At 38.9% G+C, this 21,768-nt stretch overlaps 1 protein-coding gene across 1 annotated transcript in view; it reads left to right on the top strand.

The window, feature by feature from the left end:
• Positions 1–1,952: 1,952 nt before the first annotated feature.
• The window catches only part of mtmr4 (myotubularin related protein 4), a 74,760-nt gene continuing 54,944 nt past the window's right edge, over positions 1,953–21,768 (top strand). Inside the window, exons 1-3 of the mRNA XM_062960300.1 lie at positions 1,953–2,065; positions 18,823–18,882; positions 20,472–20,523. Coding sequence (XP_062816370.1) covers positions 20,521–20,523 — 3 coding nt within the window. The 5' untranslated portion in view covers positions 1,953–2,065; positions 18,823–18,882; positions 20,472–20,520. The remainder of the gene's footprint in view (positions 2,066–18,822; positions 18,883–20,471; positions 20,524–21,768) is intronic.

Below are 21,768 nucleotides of genomic sequence, written 5' to 3'. Positions count from 1 at the left end.
GCAAAAAGCAATAATAATCTACTAATAATAGGCAATAATAATAATAATGCAATTAGCTTGATTGTACAATAGCAAAAGGCAATAATATAAGAATAACAGACAATAACAATTATGCAATAAGAGTGATGGTGCAATAAGAAAAAGCAATAATAATAATGCAATTAGAGTGATAGTGAAATAGCAAAAAGCAACAATATAAGAATAGGCAATAACAATGATGAAATAAGAGTGATGCAATAACAATCAGCAACAATAATATAAGAATAATAGGAAAGAATAATTATGGTGCAATAGCAAAAAATGATGATAATATAAGAATAATAGGCAAGAATAATGATGCAATAAGAGTGATTGTGCAATAACAATAAGCAATAATAATATAGGAATAAAAGGCAATAATAATAATGTCATAAGAGTGATGTGCAACAGCAAAAAGTAATTATAATTTAAGTGTAATAGGCAAGAATAATGATGCAATAAGAGTCCCAGTGAAATAAGCAATAACAATATATTTCACAAAGAGTGATTGGGCAATAATAATAATAATAATAATAATAATATAATGTTCTTGCAATAAGTACAATGGTGCAATAACAACATTTAATAATAATAATATAAGAATAATAGGAAATAATAATGCAATAAGAGCAATGGTGCAATAGCAATAAGCAATAATATAGGGACCTTGCAATAACAATATGCAGCAATAATGTAAGAATAATAGGCAATAGTAATAATAATAATAATAATAATAATAATAATGCAATTAGAGTAATGATGCAATAACAATAGACAATAATAATATAATAATAATGGGTTGCTGTGTGTTTTCCGGGCTGCCTGACCACCTTCCAGAAGCATGTTCTCCTGACATTTTGCCCACACCTAGAGGTTGGGAGACCTATTGGAAACTAGGCAAGTGGGGTTTAAAGAACTCTTGTCTGTTGGGAGGCAAGTGTGAATGTTGCCACTGGACAGCTTGGTTAGCACTGAATGGCCTTGCAGCTTCAAAGCCTGGCTGCTTCCTGCCTAGAAGGGGCGGAGTCCTTTGTTGGGAGGTGTTAGCTGGCCCTGATTGTTTCCCGACCCTGGGCATCATTCCACAGATGTATAAACCCCACCGAATGGCCTTGCAGCTTCAAAGCCTGCCTGCTTCCTGCCTAGAAGGGGCAAAGTCCTTTGTTGGGAGGTGTTAGCTGGCCCTGATTGTCTCCCAACCCTGGGCATCATTCCACAGACGTATAAACCCTACTGAATGGCCTTGCAGCTTCAAAGCCTGGCTGCTTCCTGCCTAGAAGGGGCGGAGTCCTTTGTTGGAAGGTGTTAGCTGGCCCTGATTGTCTCCCAACCCTGGGCATCATTCCATAGACGTATAAACCCCCTCTGAATGGCCTTGCAGCTTCAAAGCCTGGCTGCTTCCTGGCTAGAAGGGGCGGAGTCCTTTGTTGGGAGGTGTTAGCTGGCCCTGATTGTTTCCCAACGCTGGACGTCTAAACCCCACTGGCCTCGTTTCTGACAGACCTCACAACCTCTGAGGGTGCCTGCCATAGATTCAGGCGAAACGTCAGGAGAGAGTGATGCCGGGCCGGAACCCCCACAGCGACCCAGGGATTGCCTTCGACAACACGTCAGGAGACTAGCAATGACAGACTCGCCTTCTGATTGGTCCGAAGCTGAGGCGTCGTGGAGGCTGGGCCGAGGAAGGAAAGAAGGAAGGGCGGCGCGCACGCTCAGAGCCGCCTGGCCGAAGCGCGCATGCTCAGAGCGGCCTGGCCCAGGCGCGCCTCCCCTCTGGACCAATCAGAGCCGGGCCCTCCTCGCCCCGCCCTTTCTTCCCCGCCTCGGATGGCGCCGAGCGCAAAAAGGGCCTGATTGGCCGGCACGGAGGACGCGCTGTGATTTCCCATTGGCCCCTTTTTGGGGAGGCGGGGCGTGGCGGAGGAGCGGCAGCGCGGGCGGCCAATGGCAGCGCGGGGTGGGCGGAGGGGCGGGGCCTGCGCGTGTGGTGTTTGAGGTGGGAGCAGCGCCGTCCGGAGGAGGAGGAGAAGGAGCAGCGGCAGCGCAGGTGAGGAGGGACCCTTTCGGGCGGCGTTTCCCCCTCCGCCTCTCCCGGGAGGACTCACGGATCTCGCCGGGGCGGAGGGCCCTCACCGGATAGGCCTCAACCCTGCGCTCGAGTAGATCTGTCAGTCACAAGCGGGAGGGGGGAGGAGCCTCGGCAGGCCACGCCCTCCCCGGGCCCTGTTTGGAGCCTCTTTCCCCAAGCCACGCCCCCTCGGCCCGGAGAAGGATTAGGCCCCGCCCTGAACTCGCCTTTCCTCCCACCTCATTGGTCGGGCCCTTGTCACTCATTTTGAAGTCAGGTGAGGACCAAAGAGGGAGGAGGAGGGAAAGGCTGGGCCATTTTGAAAGGGAGGCCACTGGGAACCATTTCCTAGGCCAGGCAGGGGCCCAATTTTGGACTCCAACTCCCACCATTCCTAACAGCCTATAAGCAATAACAATATAATGATCTTGCAATAAGAGCAATGGTGCAATAACAACATTCAGTAATAATATAATAATAGGAAATAATAATAATAATGCAATAAGAGCAATGGTGAAATAACAACATTCAGTAATAATATAATAATAGGAAATAATAATAATGCAATAAGAGCAATGGTGCAATAACAATATGCAATAATATAATGATCTTGCAATAAGAGCAATGGTGCAATAACAATATTCAATAATATAATAATAATCGGCAATAATAATAATAATAATAATAATAATGCAGTAAGAGCAATGGTGCAATAACAATATTCAGTTATAATATAATAATAGGAAATAATAATAATAATAATGCAGTAAGAGCAATGGTGAAATAACGATATGCAATAATATAATGATCTTGCAATAAGAGCAATGGTGCAATAACAATATTCAATAATATAATAATAATCTGCAATAATAATAATAATGCAGTAAGAGCAATGGTGCAATAACAATATGCAATAATAATATAGGAAATAATAATAATAATAATGCAGTAAGAGCAATGGTGAAATAACGATATGCAATAATATAATGATCTTGCAATAAGAACAATGGTGCAATAACAATATGAAATAGTAATATCATAATAATAGGAAATAATAATAATGCAATAAGAGCAATGGTGAAATAACAATATGCAATAATAATATAGGAAATAATAATAATAATGCAATAAGAGCAATGGTGAAATAACAATATGCAATAATATAATGATCTTGCAATAAGAACAATGATGCAATAACAATATTCAGTTATAATATAATAATAGGAAATAATAATAATAATAATAATGCAACAAGAGCAATGGTGAAATAACAATATGCAATAATATAATGATCTTGCAATAAGAACAATGATGCAATAACAATATGAAATAGTAATATAATAATAATAGGAAATAATAATAATAATGCAGTAAGAGCAATGGTGCAATAACAATAAGCAATATTAATAATATAATGATCTTGCAATAAGAGCAATGGTGCAATAACAATATTCAGTAATAATATAATAATAGGAAATAATAATAATAATGCAGTAAGAGCAATGGTGCAATAACAATAAGCAATAATAATAATATAGTGATGCAATAAGAACAAGGATGCAATAACAATATGAAATAATAATATAATAATAATAGGAAATAATAATGCAGTAAGAGCAATGGTGAAATAACAACATGCAATAATATAATGATCTTGCAATAAGAACAATGATGCAATAACAATATTCAATAATAATATAATAGTAATAGGAAATAATAATAATAATGCAATAAGAGCAATGGTGCAATAACAATAAGCAATAATAATAATATAATGATCTTGCCATAATAATAACAGGAAATAATAATAATAATGAAATGAGAACAATGGTGCAATGGTGCAATAACAAAAAGCAATAATAGTAATATAATGATCTTGCCATAAGAATAATAGGAAATAATAATAATAATAATAATAATGAAATGAGAGCAATGGTGCAATAATATTAATATTAATAATAACAATATAATGATCTTTCCATAAGAGGAATGGTGAAATAACAATATGCAATAATAATATAAGAATAATAGGAATAATAATGCTATTAGAACAATGGTGCAATAACAATAAACAACAACAACAACAATAATAATAATACAATGTTCTTGCCATAAAAGCAATGGTGCAATAACAATCAGCAGTAATAATGTAAGAATAATAGGAATTAATAATGCAATAAGAGCAATTGTGTAAGAACAATAGGCAATAATAATATAATGACTTGTAATATGAACAATGGTGCAATAATAATATAAGAAGATTAGGAAATAATAATAATGCAATGGTGCAATAACAGCCAGCAATCTAAGGGTAATGAAATTTCGGCCTAGGACAAAACAACAAAACTACACATCCCAGAAACACTAAACTTGGCAGCACAACCCAGCATCCATGCCTCTACGTTCATACAACAAAAAGAAAAGAAAAATAAAGCCCTAATTAGAGGGAGAAGAATAATTGTTTTTATCCAATTGCTGCCAGTTAAAAGGCTAAGCTCCGCCCACTTGGTCTCCTAGCAAGCCACTCAGTCCAGGGGACAGGCAGAGTTAGACCTCACTTAGGCCTATAAAATACAGATTATCAGATGGCAGTGTGGAATCAAGGCCCTTCCACACAGCTATATAACCCATTTATAATCTTATATTATCAGCTTTGAACTGGATTAACGTGACTCCACACTGCCATATAATCCACTTTAGTGTGCAGTCGGACACAACTGGACTTAATGTCAGGAGAAAACCTTTACCCTTTACGTTAACTACCACCAATTCCTCAATACTTTATTTCCCACACCACCAGACTTCGCCACAGCAACGCGTGGCCGGGCACAGCTAGTTTATTTATATTTATTTATTTACATCACTTGTACGCCTCCTTTCTCCCCAAGGGCACTCAAAGCGGCTTACAATAAATAGGCAAAAATTCAATGCCTAAAAACAATGTAAAAGCAACAATTCATATAATATAATCTCTAAAACCAGGACAGTCAATAAAGAGCAACACTCTGAAAGCAGGGAAATTGGGGATTCCAGAAAGGGAACAACCAGGGCCAGCTAACACCTCCCAAGAAAGGATTCTTCCAGAAAGAAAACTGAGAAGGTAGTGAAGCACTGTGTATTACCAACGTTGTCATTATTATTATTATTATTATGTTGCTGTAAACCATGAAAATGAATACAATCTGGTTCCAAGTATTCAAAAACACTAAAATTAGAATATATACAAATTACTGTGGTATAATAGAACAATACAACCTCCCTGAGAAGGGAGTGAAGCACTGTGTATTACCAAAGTGATTATTATTATTATTATTATCAACACAACGACGTTGTATGGCACAGCAAACAAGATAGATATGCTGGATTTCGTTTCGCAAAACCACAAGTCGAACACTTCCCAAGTGTCTAGGACTGTGTGATGTATTTTCTGATGATGTGTGCAGATCCCAGTCGGGTGGCCTTTTGCAGTTGGCAGATGGTGATTTTGTCAATGTCTATTGTTTCCAAATGCCGGCTGAGATCTTTTGGCACAGCACCCAGTGTGCCCATCACCACCGGGACCACCTGTACTGGTTTCTGCCAGAGTCTTTGAAGTTCAATCTTGAGGTCCTGATAGCGGCTGAGTTTTTCCTGTTGTTTTTCATCTATGCGACTGTCACCTGGGATGGCAACATCAATGATCCAAACCTTTTTCTTTTCCACAACTGTGATGTCTGGTGTGTTGTGTTCCAGAACTTTGTCAGTCTGGATTCGGAAGTCCCACAGTATCTTTGCATGTTCATTTTCCAATACTTTTGCAGGTTTGTGATCCCACCAGTTCTTTGCTGCTGGGAGGTGGTACTTGAGGCATAAGTTCCAATGAATCATTTAGGCCACATAGTTGTGCCTCTGTTTGTAGTCTGTCTGTGCGATTTTCTTACAGCAGCTGAGGATATGATCAATGGTTTCGTCGGTTTCCTTGCACAGTCTGCATTTTGGGTCATCAGCTGATTATTATTATTATTATTATTGTGTTTCTGTGAACTGTGAAAACGAATACAGTAATATAATATAATGATCTTGCCATAAGAGCAATGGTGCAATAACAAATGCAATAATAATATAAGAATAATAGGAAATAATAATGCAAGAAAAGCCATGGTGCAAGAACAACAAGCAATAATATAAGGACCTTGCAACAATAATGTAAGAATAATGGGAAATAGTAATAATTATGTAATGGCGCAATAACAATAAGCAACAATATAAGAATAATCGGCAATAATAATAATGGGTTGCTGTGAGTTTTCCGAAGATGCAAATTTGCCGAAGATGCAAATTTGGCTCCTTGTTTTGAAAGCTGGGTGGCCGCCGTTCCCAGAGACGGTCTGGGATGATGTCTTTCTTAAGGATGATGATGTTTTTGATGATGATGATGGGTTACCTCAAGTTGGTTCTGACCTCGGGCAACCTTGTTGCAGGTTTTTTTCTGAGGCTCGGGTGATGCGGGGGGAAATCCCTTTTGGTAGCGTTGCACGAATCGGTTTCATCATGTTCGGGGATGTCTGTGACATTTGTCTGAAGAAATCCGACCCTGGCAAAAAATAGAAGTGCTCAAGAGAAGTGTGAATGGGGTTTATACATAATAATAATATAGTAATAAATCTTCTATCTATATATATAAAAGAGTGATGGCATCATGGCGATCCACAAAACAACAAAACTACAGGCCCCCCAACCTCGAAATTTGACAACACAACCCATCATCCACGCCTCTAGGTTGATACAACAAAAAGAAAAGAAAAATAAAGTCCTACTTAGAGGGAGAGAAATAATTGCTTTTATCCAATTGCTGCCAGTTAGAAGGCTAAGCTCCTCCAACTTGGTCTCCTAGCAACCCAATAAAAAATAATAATAACACTAAAAAATTAATACAATAAAATACTATAATAACACAAAATAACTAAAAATAATACAAGAAAATAATAAAATATAATAAATAAAAAGATAACTTACAATAAAATTAATTTAAAAATACTAAATAACGTCAAATTAAAATTACAGAACAATTTTTAACCAATACCACCACCACTTTGCCACAGCAACGCGTGGCCGGGCACAGCTAGTCTTCTATCTTATAATAATAATAATAATAATAATAATAATAATAACTACTACTTTATTTTTATACCCCGCCCCATCTCCCCGAAGGGACTTGGGGCGGCTTACATGGGGCCAGGCCCGATAAAACAAACAAATAACAGTAACAAAGCAATAAAACAATTATCCCAGTAAAAAACATCATATCATATATATAAAAGGGTAATGAAATTTCGGCCTAGGACCAAACAACAAAACTACACATCCCAGAAACACTAAACTTGGCAGCACAACCCCTCATCCATGCCTCTACGTTCATACAACAAAAAGAAAAGAAAAAGAAAAAGAAAGTCCTAATTAGAGGGAGAGGAATAATTGTTTTTATCCGATTGCTGCCAGTTAGAAGGCTAAGCTCCGCCCACTTGGTCTCCTAGCAACCCGTTCAGCCCAGGGGACAGGCAGAGTTAAGCCTCACTTAGGCCTCTTCCACACTGCCTATAAAATACAGATTATCTGATTTTAACTGGATTATATGGCAGTGTAGACTCAAGGCCCTTCCACACAGCTATATAATGTTTTATCAATATTGTTGTTTATCGTTGATTGTTTGTTTTATTGCATTGTTCGCTTTTATATTGTTATGTCCGGGCATGGCTCCATGTAAGCCGCCCCAAGTCCCTTTGGGGAGATGGGGCGGGGTATAAGAATAAAGTTGTTATTATTATTATTATTATTATTATTATTATTATTATTATTATTATTATTATTATTATTATATCACCCATTTATAATGGACTTATTGTCAGGGGAAAAGCTTTACCCTTTACCTTAACTACCACCAATTCCTCAATACTTTATTTCCCATACCACCAGACTTCGCCACAGCAACGCTTGGCCGGGCACAGCTAGTAATAATATAATAAAAATATAATAATAATAATAATAATAATAATAATAATAATAATAATAATAATAATACTTTATTTGTATTCCACCCTATCTCCCCAAGGGGACTCAGGGCGGATTCTCACCTAAATGAAATGACATCCCCTATGATGATTCCTTTTTTAAATATATATATATATTTATTTTCAAGTCATATGTACAGCGAAAGTGTGGGAATAAAGGTGTTTATAGAAAAGGAAGGTAGAAATAATAAAGAAATAATAATAATAATAACAAAAATAATAATAAAATAAAATATTATAAATATGTACATACATTGACTTCCATCTTTTACACAGTTACTTTAGTGGGTTTTTGATTGCCTTTTCTTATCTCTTTCTCTCGAGTGTCGGTATCTTCTTGCACTCAAAGTATAATAACAAATCTTATGCTTAAATTAACACCTTCATTTGTTCTTCTTTCAAGTAGTTTTTTTTTATCAAACCCCAGTTAGTTTGTTTTTTAGGTCTACCATAATTATTTTTTAATAAATACGTCAACTTGTCCATATTCATCATTTCCAACATCTTATTTATCCAGCAGTTTATCTCGGGAGTTTCTTTCTTTTTCCACCCTATGACGATTTCCAAATGACGCCTATTATGTATCCTCACGGCACGGTTATAGCTGGAATACAGTAGAATCTCACTTATCCAAGGTTCTGGATTATCCAATGCATTTTCGTAGTCAATGTTTTCAATATATCGTGATATTTTGGTGCTAAGTTCGTAAATACAGTAATTACAACATCACATTACTGCGTATTGAACTACTTTTTCTGTCAAATGTGTTGTATAATATGATGTTTTGGTGCTTAATTTATAAAATCATAACGTAACTAGCTGTGCCCGGCCACGCGTTGCTGTGGCTAGGACTTAATTTTTCTTTTCTTTTTGTTATATGAACATAGAGCCGTGGATGGGAGGTTGTGCTGTCAATTTTCGAGGTTGTGGGGCGTTTAGTTTAGTTGTTTTGTCCGGTGTCGTGATTCCATTACCCTTTTATATATATAGATTATTACTATTAAACCAGGTTCCTGAGGGTCTGCAGGTGTGCCATAATATTAACAAATTTATTATTATTATTATTATTATTATTACTATTAAACCAGGCTCCTGAGGGTCTGCAGGTGTGCCATAATATTAACAAATTATTATTATTATTATTATTATTATTATTATTATTATTATTATTATTATTATTATTATTATTACTATTAAACCAGGCTCCTGAGGGTCTGCAGGCATGGCATAATAATATTAATATTAATTTATTATCATTATTATTATGATTATGAAACCCGGCTCCTGAGGGCCTGCAGGTGTGCCATAATATTAACAACTTACTATTATTATTATTATTATTACTAGCTGTGCCCGGCCACGCGTTGCTGTGGCTAGGACTTAATTTTTCTTTTCTTTTTGTTGTATGAACGTACAGGTGTGGATGAGAGGTTGTGCTGTCAATTTTCAAGGTTGTGGGGTGTTTAGTTTAGTTGTTTTGTCTGGTGTCGTGATTCCATTACCCTTTTATATATATAGATTATTACTATTAAACCAGGCTCCTGAGGGTCTGCAGGTGTGCCATAATATTAACAACTTACTATTATTATTATTATTACTAGCTATGCCTGGCCATGCGTTGCTGTGGCTAGGACTTTATTTTTCTTTTCTTTTTGTTGTATGAACGTAGATGCGTGGATGAGAGGTTGTGCTGTCAATTTTCGAGGTTGTGGGGCATTTAGTTTAGTTGTTTTGTCCGGTGCCATGATTCCATTACCCTTTTATATATATAGATTATTACTATTCAACCAGGCTCCCGAGGGTCTGCTGGTGTGCCATAATATTAACAAATTATTATTATTATTATTATTATTATTAAACCAGGCTCCTGAGGGTCTGCAGGCATGGCATAATAATATTAATATTAATTTATTATTATCATTATTATTATTATTATGAAACCCGGCTCCTGAGAGCCTGCAGGTGTGCCATAATATTAACAACTTACTATTATTATTATTATTATTATTATTATTATTATTATTATTATTACTCGCTGTGCCTGGCCACGCGTTGCTGTGGCTAGGACTTAATTTTTCTTTTCTTTTTGTTGTATGAACGTAGAGGCGTGGATGAGAGGTTGTGCTGTCAATTTTCGAGGTTGTGAGGTGTTTAGTTTAGTTGTTTTGTCTGGTGCCGTGATTCCATTACCCTTTTATATATACAGTAGAGTCTCACTTATCCAAGCCTCGCTTATCCAAGCTTCTGGATAAACCAAGCCATTTTTGTAGTCAATGTTTTCAATATATCATGGTATTTTGGTGCTAAATTCCTAAATACAGTAATTACAACATAACATTACTGCGTATTGAACTACTTTTTCTATCAAATTTGTTGTATAACATGATGTTTTGGTGCTTAATTTGTAAAATCATAATCTAATTTGATGTTTAATAGTCTTTTCCTTAATCCCTCCTTATTATCCAAGATATTCGCTTATCCAAGCTTCTGCCGGCCCGTTTAGCTTGGATAAGTGAGACTCTACTGTATAGATTTGACGTTTAATAGGCTTTTCCTTAATCCCTCCTTATTATCCAAGATATTCGCTTATCCAAGGTTCTGCCGGCCCGTTTAGCTTGGATAAGTGAGACTCTACTGTATAGATTTGACGTTTAATAGGCTTTTCCTTAATCCCTCCTTATTATCCAAGATATTCGCTTATCCAAGGTTCTGCCGGCCCGTTTAGCTTGGATAAGTGAGACTCTACTGTATAGATTTGACGTTTAATAGGCTTTTCCTTAATCCCTCCTTATTATCCAAGATATTCGCTTATCCAAGGTTCTGCCGGCCCGTTTAGCTTGGATAAGTGAGACTCTACTGTATAGATTTGACGTTTAATAGGCTTTTCCTTAATCCCTCCTTATTATCCAAGATATTCGCTTATCCAAGGTTCTGCCGGCCCGTTTAGCTTGGATAAGTGAGACTCTACTGTATAGATTTGACGTTTAATAGGCTTTTCCTTAATCCCTCCTTATTATCCAAGATATTCGCTTATCCAAGCTTCTGCCGGCCCGTTTAGCTTGGATAAGTGAGACTCTACTGTATAGATTTGACGTTTAATAGGCTTTTCCTTAATCCCTCCTTATTATCCAAGATATTCGCTTATCCAAGGTTCTGCCGGCCCGTTTAGCTTGGATAAGTGAGACTCTACTGTACTGGGATTTGTATTTTGGTGAACTTTCGGCTATGGAAGTCCAGTCTAGAATTCCAGCATTGGCCCTTTATCGGAGAATTCTCAGGAGACTTCCATAGTAATAATAATTATTATTATAGTATTATTACTATTATTATTGTTGTTATTTGTTACTTGGGAGTACAAGACAAAGGACACTAACTTAAAATGCATGCAGTCGAATACAATCCAGCCTTGCAGCTCTGTCCCAGTTGCTCAGCCAATCCTTTCTTCCTTCCTTGATCCTAATCCCGCCTCACCTGACCCTTCCTGATCCTGGCCTGGCTATTTATTGCCCTCTTCAGTCCAAGTCTTTGTCCACATACAGGCTGCTTGTTGGTTAGTCCCAGTTCCAGGTGGAGGGCCGTGGGTGTGTCTGTCTGTGCGCTGGGTTACATGTCGGTGCAGATTTCTCTATCATTCAGGGCGGATTCAATGCCATTAGACATTCAATGCTATTAGACTGTTCCTGTTGTTTTTCGTCAGTGCGACTGTCACCTGGGATGGCGACATCAATGATCCAACCCTTTTTCTTTTCCACAACTGTGATGTCTGGTGTGTTGTGTTCCAGAACTTTGTCAGTCTGGATTCGGAAGTCCCACAGTATCTTTGCCTGCTCATTTTCCAATACTTTTGCAGGTTTGTGATCCCACCAGTTCTTTGCTGCTGGGAGGTGGTCCTTGAGGCATAAGTTCCAATGGATCATTTGGGCCACATAGTTGTGCCTCTGTTTGTAGTCTGTCTGTGCAATTTTCTTACAGCAGCTGAGGATATGATCCATGGTTTCGTCGGTTTCCTTGCACAGTCTGCATTTTGGGTCATCGGTTGATTTTTCGATCTTGGCCTTAATGGCCTTTGTCCTGATGGCTTGCTCCTGGGCTGCAAGGATCAGGCCTTCTGTCTCCTTCTTCAGGGTCCCATTCGTGAGCCAGAGCCAGGTCTTCTATTATTATTATTATTATTATTATTATTATTAATTGCATTTGTCCTGATGGCTTGCTCCTGGGCTGCAAGGATCAGGCCTTCCGTCTCCTTCTTCAGGGTCTCATTTGTGAGCCAGAGCCAGGTCTTCTCCTTATCAGCTTTTCCTTCAATTTTGTCAAGGAACTTTCCATGCAATGTTTTGTTGTGCCAGCTGTCAGCTCTAGTTTGTAGTGCGGTTTTCTTGTACTAGTTTTTTGTCTGCTGTGCTTTGTGGAGTCTCTGATTTTTGGCTTCAATCAAAGCAGGTTCTTCACTTTGCTTTACATATTCTGCCAGGGCATGTTCTTCTTCTTTGACTGCTTGTTTTACTTGTAAGAGTCCTCTGCCCCCTGATCTTCTAGGCAGATAAAGCCGTCAACATCAGTGCGAGGGTGCAGTGAGTGATGAATGGTCATGAGTTTTCTTGTTTTTCTGTCCAAATTGTCAAGTTCCATTTGTGTCCAGTTTATAATGCCAGCAGTATATCTTATGACAGGTATGGCCCAGGTGTTTATGGCCTTGATGGTGTTGCCTCCATTGAGCTTGCTTTTGAGAATTTTTCTGACCCTTTGTGTGTATTCTTTACTGACCACAGTCTCCACATATTCATCCTTGATGTTGTCCAGCTGTAGTATGCCCAGATATTTATAGGCCTCTGGCTTGTGACACTTTATTGTTTGGCCATTAGGCATATTTATGCCCTCACTTTCAGTGATTTTTCCCTTCTTCAATGCCAGAGTTGAACATTTGTCCAAAGCAAACTCCATGCTGATATCAGTGCTAAAAATTCAGACAGTGTTGGTCAGAGACTGGATTTCAGTTTCCGTTTTCCCATACAGCTTCAAGTCATCCATGTACATCAGATGCGAAATTTTGTGAGATTTCTTAGATGTTTGATAGCCGAGATTTGTTTCTTGTAAGATTGTTGACAGAGGGATCATGGCAATAATGGAAAGCAGAGGGGACAATGAATCTCCCTGGAAAATTAATAATAATAATAATATTTATTATTATTATTATTATTATTATTATTATTATTGTTGTTGTTGTTGTTGTTGTTGTTGTTGTTGTTGTTGTTGCATTGAAGATAGGCCTTCCATGCCAGACAGACAGGCCCAGACTGCAGTAATGGGGCATCTGGGGGCAAAGGTTGAGACGGGATCTTGGGAACATACCAAGATTGTGGGGAACATCCCAAAAAGCAAAGCCACCCAGTTCCAACACGGCTTGGCCTTCATATTTGCTCAAGCATCAAGGCGTGACCGGGCAACAATGGCCACGGAGTCGGGCGTTCGGACCACCCACGGGCCTATTCAGACCGTGAGAAACCGGATCAGGGCTCGTACTCGGTTTCAGTTCTGCTGCTTCTAAATTTGGCCGCCGCTCGAGCTCCCTCCCACCCCTTCCTCAGTACGTTTTGGCCGTAGCAAAAGTAAGGGTGGGTTCCCAGGAGGCTGGTGTAAACGGGAATGCTCCAAAGCTTGGGGAGTCATCGTAGAATACTAGCTGTGCCCAGCCACACGTTGCTGTGGCATATGGGAATCCTTTGTTGGCCAGGTTGAACAGCAGTGAATAGCCTTGCAGCCTCAAAGCCTTGCCACTTTCTACCTTGCGGAATCCTTGGTCGGTCAGTTTGAGTAGCAATTAATAGTCTCAGTGTGGCAGGTATGAATGCTGCAATTAGGCACCTTGATTAGCATGTAATGGCCTTGTTGGGAGGTGTTAGCTGGCCCTGATTGTTTCCCAATTTCCCTGCTTTCAGAGTGTTGCTCTTTATTTATTTACCGTCCTGGTTTCAGATATTATATTGTTCTGTATTATTCTACCACAGTAATTATTTCATATTATATTTATAACCTAACTAGCTGTGCCCAGCCACGCATTGCTGTCGCGAAGTATGGTGGTATGGGAAATAAAGTATTGAGGAATTGCTGGTAGTTAAGGTAAAGGGTCCCCTGGGCTGAGTGGGTTGCTAGGAGACCAAGTGAGCGGAGCTTAGCCTTCTAACTGGCAGCAATTGGATAAAAACTATTATTCCTCTCCCTCTAATTAGGACTTTATTTTTCTTTTCTTTTTGTTGTATCAACCTAGAGGCATGGGTGAGGGGTTGTGATGTCAATTTTCGAGGTTGTGGGGTGTTTACTTTTGTTGTTTTGTCCGCTGCCGTGATGCCATCACTCTTTTATATATATAGATATGATCTGCTTAGAAGTGGATGAGGCCCCTTCTACACCTGTATAAAATCCACACTGAAGTGGATGATATGGCAGTGTGGACTCAAGATAATCCAGTTCAAAGCAGATAATATAAGATCCCAAATGGGTTCTATAGCTGTGTGGAAGGACCTAGAGTCTACACTGCCATATAATCCAGTTCAAATCTGATAATCTGTATTTTATAGGTAGTGTGGAAGAGGCTTAAGTGTCCCCTGGGCTGAACGGGTTGCTAGGAGACCAAGTGGGTGGAGCTTAGCCTTCTAACTGGCAGCAATTGGATAAAAACAATTATTCCTCTCCCTGTAATTAGGACTTTATTTTTCTTTTCTTTTTGTTGTATGAACGTAGCGGCATGGATGAGGGGTTTTGCTGCCAAGTTTAGTGTTTCTGGGATGTGTAGTTTTGTTGTTTTGTCCAAGGCCGAAATTTCATTACCCTTTTATATATATAGATTTCTGGGATCTCTCCAATGTAGTGCATGTAGAGAATCCTCTGTCGTGGATTTATATCGCTGAATGCATCAAGGACAACCTGTGCCACCGTCGTGACAGTTTGCCAACTTTCTGGAGGAATGGAAGTCTGCTTATTTAGTCCATAACTCCGGGATCGCAGTCTTGTTTCTCTTTCTCTTTCCTTTATTTGCTCCAAGCAAGCGAACCAGACAGTCCTGTATGTATTTGCTGAATAGTAAGCTGTATTGAGGGACTTATTCTGTGTTGTAATGTAACCGGATGGGCCTCAGTGGATCAACTAGTTATATTTATATCATACCTATACAGTAGAGTCTCATTTATCCAACATAAACGGGCCAGCAGAATGTTGGATAAGTGAATATGTTAGATAATAAGGAGGCATTAAGGAAAAGTCTATTAAACATCAAATTAGGTTATGATTTTACAAATGAAGCACCAAAACATCATGTTAGACAACAAATTTGGCAGAAAAAGTAGTTCAATACGCAGTAATGCTATGTAGTAATTACAGTATTTACGAATTTAGCACCAAAATATCATGATATATTGAAAACATTGACTACAAAAATGCGTTGGATAATCCAGAACGTTGGATAAGCGAGTGTTGGATAAGTGAGACTCTACTGTAGTTCAGTTCAGCAATTTATTACGGTCTATGACCAGAATATATAGAAATGGGCACAGGTGCCCGAAAAGGGGAATCGCAGTTTCCATAAAAGTCAGATAAAAGAACAAGTTAAAAACATGCTATAATAAAAACAAATTTAAAGCAGACTATTAGCAGGGTCAGCTAATAGTAAATATCGATCCTCTGGAGGGGGATAGAAGGAGCATTTGCAGTCTTTCAGTTATAACAGATTGCTCTGGCTACAGGCCCTGTGGGGTCAGTCATCGTCCGTCTGATGGAAATTGCTGCCGCACAGAACCTGGCGACACTATAGGTTATTGCAGAACAGGAGTCTGAGAGCAGCAGAGAGGTGTAGTATCTTTCAGTGCGGCCTGGATGTTTTAAAAGCCAAGGAGTGATGAAATTGATTCTAATATCTCTATAAAACATACACTGGAGGAGCACGTGCTCGATAGTTTCGATATAGCCATACCTATAGTTATCGAGAGATCACACTTTGCTTTCTGGAGGTGTCTGCGACTTATTTTTCTGCGATGGTGGTCGGTTCTTGTGATTTGTATAGATCGTCGTCGTCTCTTTGTTTCTGATCTAGAGCAGCCCTAAGGCGAGTCTTATCACAAGGTTTGGTTCAGAAGGAGTTTGCCATTTTGAAAAAAAATCAACCGCGTTTTCAATCAGTCAAAATGTTTTGGGAATGCTGGCTGAGGATTCTTACAGTCATGATAGCTCTCTGTCCACTGGCTATGATTTTATTTTGTTGTATTGTATAGTTTGATATATTAATTTGTTGTGCCTGTTACGTATTTTACATTGGTGTATTTTATTGTGTATTGTTAGGCCTGGTCCCCATGTGAGCCGCCCCGAATCCCCTCGGGGAGATGGGGTGGGATACAAGAATAAAGTTGTTATTATTATTATTATTATTATTATTATTATTATTATTATTATTATGACACAGCAAACAAGATAGATATGCTGGATTTCGTATCACAAAATCACGTCGAACTCTTCCCAAATCTCTAGGACTGTGTGATGTATTATTATTATTATTATTTTATTATGACACAGCAAACAAGATAGATATGCTGGATTTCATATCACAAAATCACAAGTCGAACACTTCCCAAGTGTCTAGGACTGTGTGATGTATTATTATTATTATTATTATTATTATTATTATTATTTTATGACACAGCAAACAAGATAGATATGCTGGATTTCGTATCACAAAATCACGTTGAACTCTTCCCAAGTCCCTAGGACTGTGTGATGTATAATAATAATAATAATAATAATAATAATTATTATTATTATTATTATTATTATTATTTTATTATGACACAGCAAACAAGATAGATATGCTGGATTTCATATCACAAAAACACAAGTCGAACACTTTCCAAGTGTCTAGGACTGTGTAATGTATTTTCGGATGATGCGCGCAGATCCCAGCAGGGTGGCCTTTTGCAGTTGGCAGATCGTAATTTTGTCAATGTCTATTGTTTCCAAATGCCGGCTGAGATCTTTCAGTGTGCCCATCACCACCGGGACCACCTGCACTGGTTTCTGCCAGAGTCTTTGAAGTTCAATCTTGAGGTCCTGAGAGCGGCTGAGTTTTTCCTGTTGTTTGTCACCTGGGATGGCGACATCAATGATCCAAACCTTTTTCTTTTCCACAACTGTGATGTCTGGTGTGTTGTGTTCCAGAACTTTGTCAGTCTGGATTCGGAAGTCCCACAGTATCTTTGCGTGCTCATTTTCCAATACTTTTGCAGGTTTGTGATCCCACCAGTTTTTCCTGCTGGCAGGTGGGACTTGAGGCATAAGTTCCAATGAATCATTTGGGCCACATAGTTGTGCCTCTGTTTGTAGTCTGTCTGTGCGATTTTCTTACAGCAGCTGAGGATATGATCCATGGTTTCGTCGGTTTCCTTGCACAGTCTGCATTTTGGGTCATCAGCTGATTTTTCGATCTTGGCCTGAATGGCCTTTGTCCTGATGTCTTGCTCCTGGGCTGCAAGGATCAGGCCTTCTGTCTCCTTCTTCAGGGTCCCATTCGTGAGCCAGAGCCAGGTCTTCTCCTGATCAGCTTTTCCTTCAATTTTGTCAAGGAACTTTCCATGCAATGTTTTGTTGTGCCAGCTGTCAGCTCTAGTTTGTAGTGCGGTTTTCTTGTACTAATTTTTTGTCTTCTATGCTTTGAGGAGTTTCTGATTTTTGACTTCAATCAAAGCAGGTTCTTCCCTTTGCTTTACATCTTCTGCCAGGGCATGTTCTTCTTCTTTGACTGCTTGTTTTACTTGTAAGAGTCCTCTGCCCCCTGATCTTCGAGGCAGATAAAGCCGGTCAACATCACTGCGAGGGTGCAGTGAGTGATGAATGGTCATGAGTTTTCTTGTTTTTCTGTCCAAATTGTCCAGTTCTGCCTGTGTCCAATTTATAATGCCAGCAGTATATCTTATGGCAGGTATGGCCCAGGTGTTTATGTTTATTATTATTCATATTATTATTCATATTATTATTATTATTACAGTCCAAAAATTAACTTGCGTTGTCGAAGGATTTCGTGGCCGAAATCACTGGGTTGCTGTGAGTTTTCTGGGCTGTATGGCTATGTTCCAGAAGCATTCTCTCCTGACGTTCCACAGATATTGCCTAGTTTCCAACAGACCTCACAACCTCTGAAGATGCCTGCAATTTATGTCAGTGAAACATCAGCATAATGCTTCTGGAACACGGCCATACAACCCAGAAAACTCACAGCAACCCCCAAAAATAACTGTTTAATTAATAAATTGGACAATCGCGTGGGGTCTCCACAGTCAAACCCTGGTCTCTATTAAGAAACACTACTATTTTGAACCTTCTGGGGTTGGGTTGCTTCTCAAATCCATCCTGGGATGGTTTTCTGTTCCACCAGTTGTCTTACCCTTCCCATCTTGGTGGCAAAATATAGTGATCTGGTGTTTTTGAACATACTTTAGGGGATCTTGTGAGGCAGGCATAGCTACCTGTTTCCCTTCCAATAACGGATCCTGCTGTTTACCTTGCCTTTTGTAAGCAGACATACACGGCTACATGGAATGGGTTGGAAGAGAATCCTATCCTTCCCAGCTCAAATTTTCTCCCCTTGGTGAAAAGCCTTGCTAACTTGTGGAGATGCTTCTTGACTTCTCTTCCATTGTCGTCTTCTCTTAGGAACATGTCAATTTCCACTGCGCTCCGGCACCTGCAAACCAAGGAGGATTGATTCCCAAGGTATGTTGTTGATATCCCACCTGTCTCGCAACGTGGAGGCTCATAATATAATGTCACACCTAACCTCATTTTCCCAAACCAGTCACTTCCCTATATTTCCCCCCAAGTCTCCTGCTTCTTGGAAACAGCGAGCGTCTTCTAGAGACGGGAAATTTGCCAGGGATTCCTAGGCCCAGAGCAGGGGTCCTCAAACTTTTTAAGCCGAGGGCCGGTCCACAATCCTTCAGACTGTTGAGGGGCTGGATTATCATTTGAAAAAAATACAAACAAATTCCGATGCACACTGCACATGTCTTATTTGTAGTGCAAAAACAACAACAACAAGAACATTGAAAGAACAATACAATATTTAAAAATAAAAACAATTTTTACCAATATACATTTATCAGGATTTCAATGGGAAGTGTGGTCCTGCTTCTGGCCAATGAGATAGTCAAGTTAATTAGGGTTGTTGTTGTTGTTGTGTGCCTTCAAGTCATTTCAGACTTTGGGTGAGCCTAAGTCTAAAATTTATTTATTATTTATTTACTGCATTTATTTACTCCATTTGATTCACACCCTTCTCACCCCAAAGGGGACTCAGAGCTTGCAAATTATATGTACATACAATATATTATATTATTAGCATAGCACAATATTAGCATTAAATATTACTATATTGAACTAATAATAATAATAATAATAAAACTTTATTTATACCCCGCCACCATCTCCCCTATGGGGACTCGGGGCGGCTTACATGGGGCCATGCCCAGACACCATACAATATAACAAAATAAACAGCAAATCATAACACAATATAACAGTGCAAAATCATCGAATATATATTACAACCCAAATCGGAGAAAACAATGAAAACCAGGAAAACCAGGGCAGGTCACATGAACACTTAATTAAAAACTCGGGAGAGAGAGACATAGGAATTTCAGGAGACTATACCACTATACTGTAATATTATATGTAATATAGATCATATAATTAATATTATTATATGGTATTATTAGTATTATATTGTATAACATTATTATTATTATTATTATTATCAATATTATATGTATATACAATATGTTATATTATTTAAAATGATATAAAAATATTATATTATAAAACTGAGGGCGGGGGCCAGGTAAATGACCTTGGAGGGCCGCATCCGGCCCCCGGGCCTTAGTTTGGGGACCCCTGGCCCAGAGTATTAAAGAAGTCCTAAAATGACAGACATAGAAACAACAAATGACCCTTACTCATAGTCTGAAAATAAGGGAGAGTGAAGGGGTTCTCACCTGAGAAGGTGAGGTCAGTTTGACTCTGAGTCACACTCGAAGTGATTTGCCTGCAAGAGATACATGCTTGAGTCATGTCACAGGGGAAAGGGGGACAATTTAGAGGCAGGAAATGCCTTGATGGAAATAGACTCTTCTTACCTCTCTCAATTGCACCTTTTGACAGTGGGATATCCTACTGGCCAGGCCTCTGATGCAAGTTTTAAGCAGAGGCTGAGTGGTCATCTGCCAGGAGGGTTTTGAGTGTCTTCCTACCTGGAAGAAAGGTTCTCACCAGGCTTCTCTTTTCTTTCCCTTGCCCGCAACCAGGAGCAGCTCTGGAGGAAGGACCGAGGGATCCGTCGCCTGGAGAACAACCATGGTGAGTGGGCACCCTACTTGCTGTATGCTATATCTCTCTTGGTTGCATCTCTTGGTTGGAAATTCCTCATTTCGAGCTCGTTGCTCTGAAGGAGGAAGAGACACAAAAGAGCCGATCTGAGATCAAGCATTGCGGAAATGCTCCACAATATAAACGGGCCGGCAGAATGTTGGATAAGCGAATATGTTGGATAATAAGGAGGCATTAAGGAAAAGCCTATTAAACATCAAATTAGGTTATGATTTTACAAATGAAACACCAAAACAGCATGTTAAACAACAAATTTGGCAGAAAAAGTAGTTCAATAGACAGTAATGCTACGTAGTAATTACTGTATTTACGAATTTAGCACCAAAATATCACGATGTATTGAAAACATTGACTACAAAAATGTGTTGGATAATCCAGAATGTTGGATAAGCGAATATGTTGGATAATAAGGAGGCATTAAGGAAAAGCCTATTAAACATCAAATGAGGTTATGATTTTACAAATTAAACACCAAAACAGCATGTTAAACAACAAATTTGGCAGAAAAAGTAGTTCAATAGACAGTAATGCTACGTAGTAATTACTGTATTTACGAATTTAGCACCAAAATATCATGATGTATTGAAAACATTGACTACAAAAATGTGTTGGATAATCCAGAATGTTGGATAAGCGAGTGTTGGATTAGTGAGACTCTACTGTACTTATGTTTTGAACTGTTATTGTGTTTTGTATAGCTCATTACAAAGAGGGATCTTCCCTGGTCAGAGTGGCAAAAGGCAAGCGTAACCTGTTTTCAGTGTTGTTCTTTATTTACTCTCCTGATTTTAGAGATTATATTGTTCTGTATTATTATATCACAGTAATTATTACATATTATATTTATAATCTTGTATTACCTGCTTTGAACTGGATTATATGAGGCCCCTTCTACACAACTGTGTGAAATCCACAATGAACTGGATTATATGGCAGTGTGGACTCAAGATAATCCAGTTGAAAGCAGATACTGTGGATTATCTGCCTTGGAATTCTGGGTTATATCGCTGTGTGGAAGGGCCTTGAGTCTACACTGCCATATAATCCAGTTCAAATGTGTATAATCTGTATTTTATAGGCAGTGTGGAAGAGGCCTAAGTGAACCCTGCCTGTCCCCCTGGGTGCCATTGTGGCCGAGGGAGTTGCTGACATAAAGGGGGTGGGGCCTACCCTTCTGACTGGCAGTTGGGGGAGAACGGCTCTTCCTCGTCCTCT

This window comes from Anolis carolinensis, unplaced genomic scaffold, assembly GCF_035594765.1.
Source record: "Anolis carolinensis isolate JA03-04 unplaced genomic scaffold, rAnoCar3.1.pri scaffold_7, whole genome shotgun sequence".
NCBI lineage: Eukaryota > Metazoa > Chordata > Lepidosauria > Squamata > Dactyloidae > Anolis > Anolis carolinensis.
The sequence above is the reverse complement of the archived record's forward strand: the minus strand, read 5'-3'. Positions and strand labels throughout refer to the sequence as shown.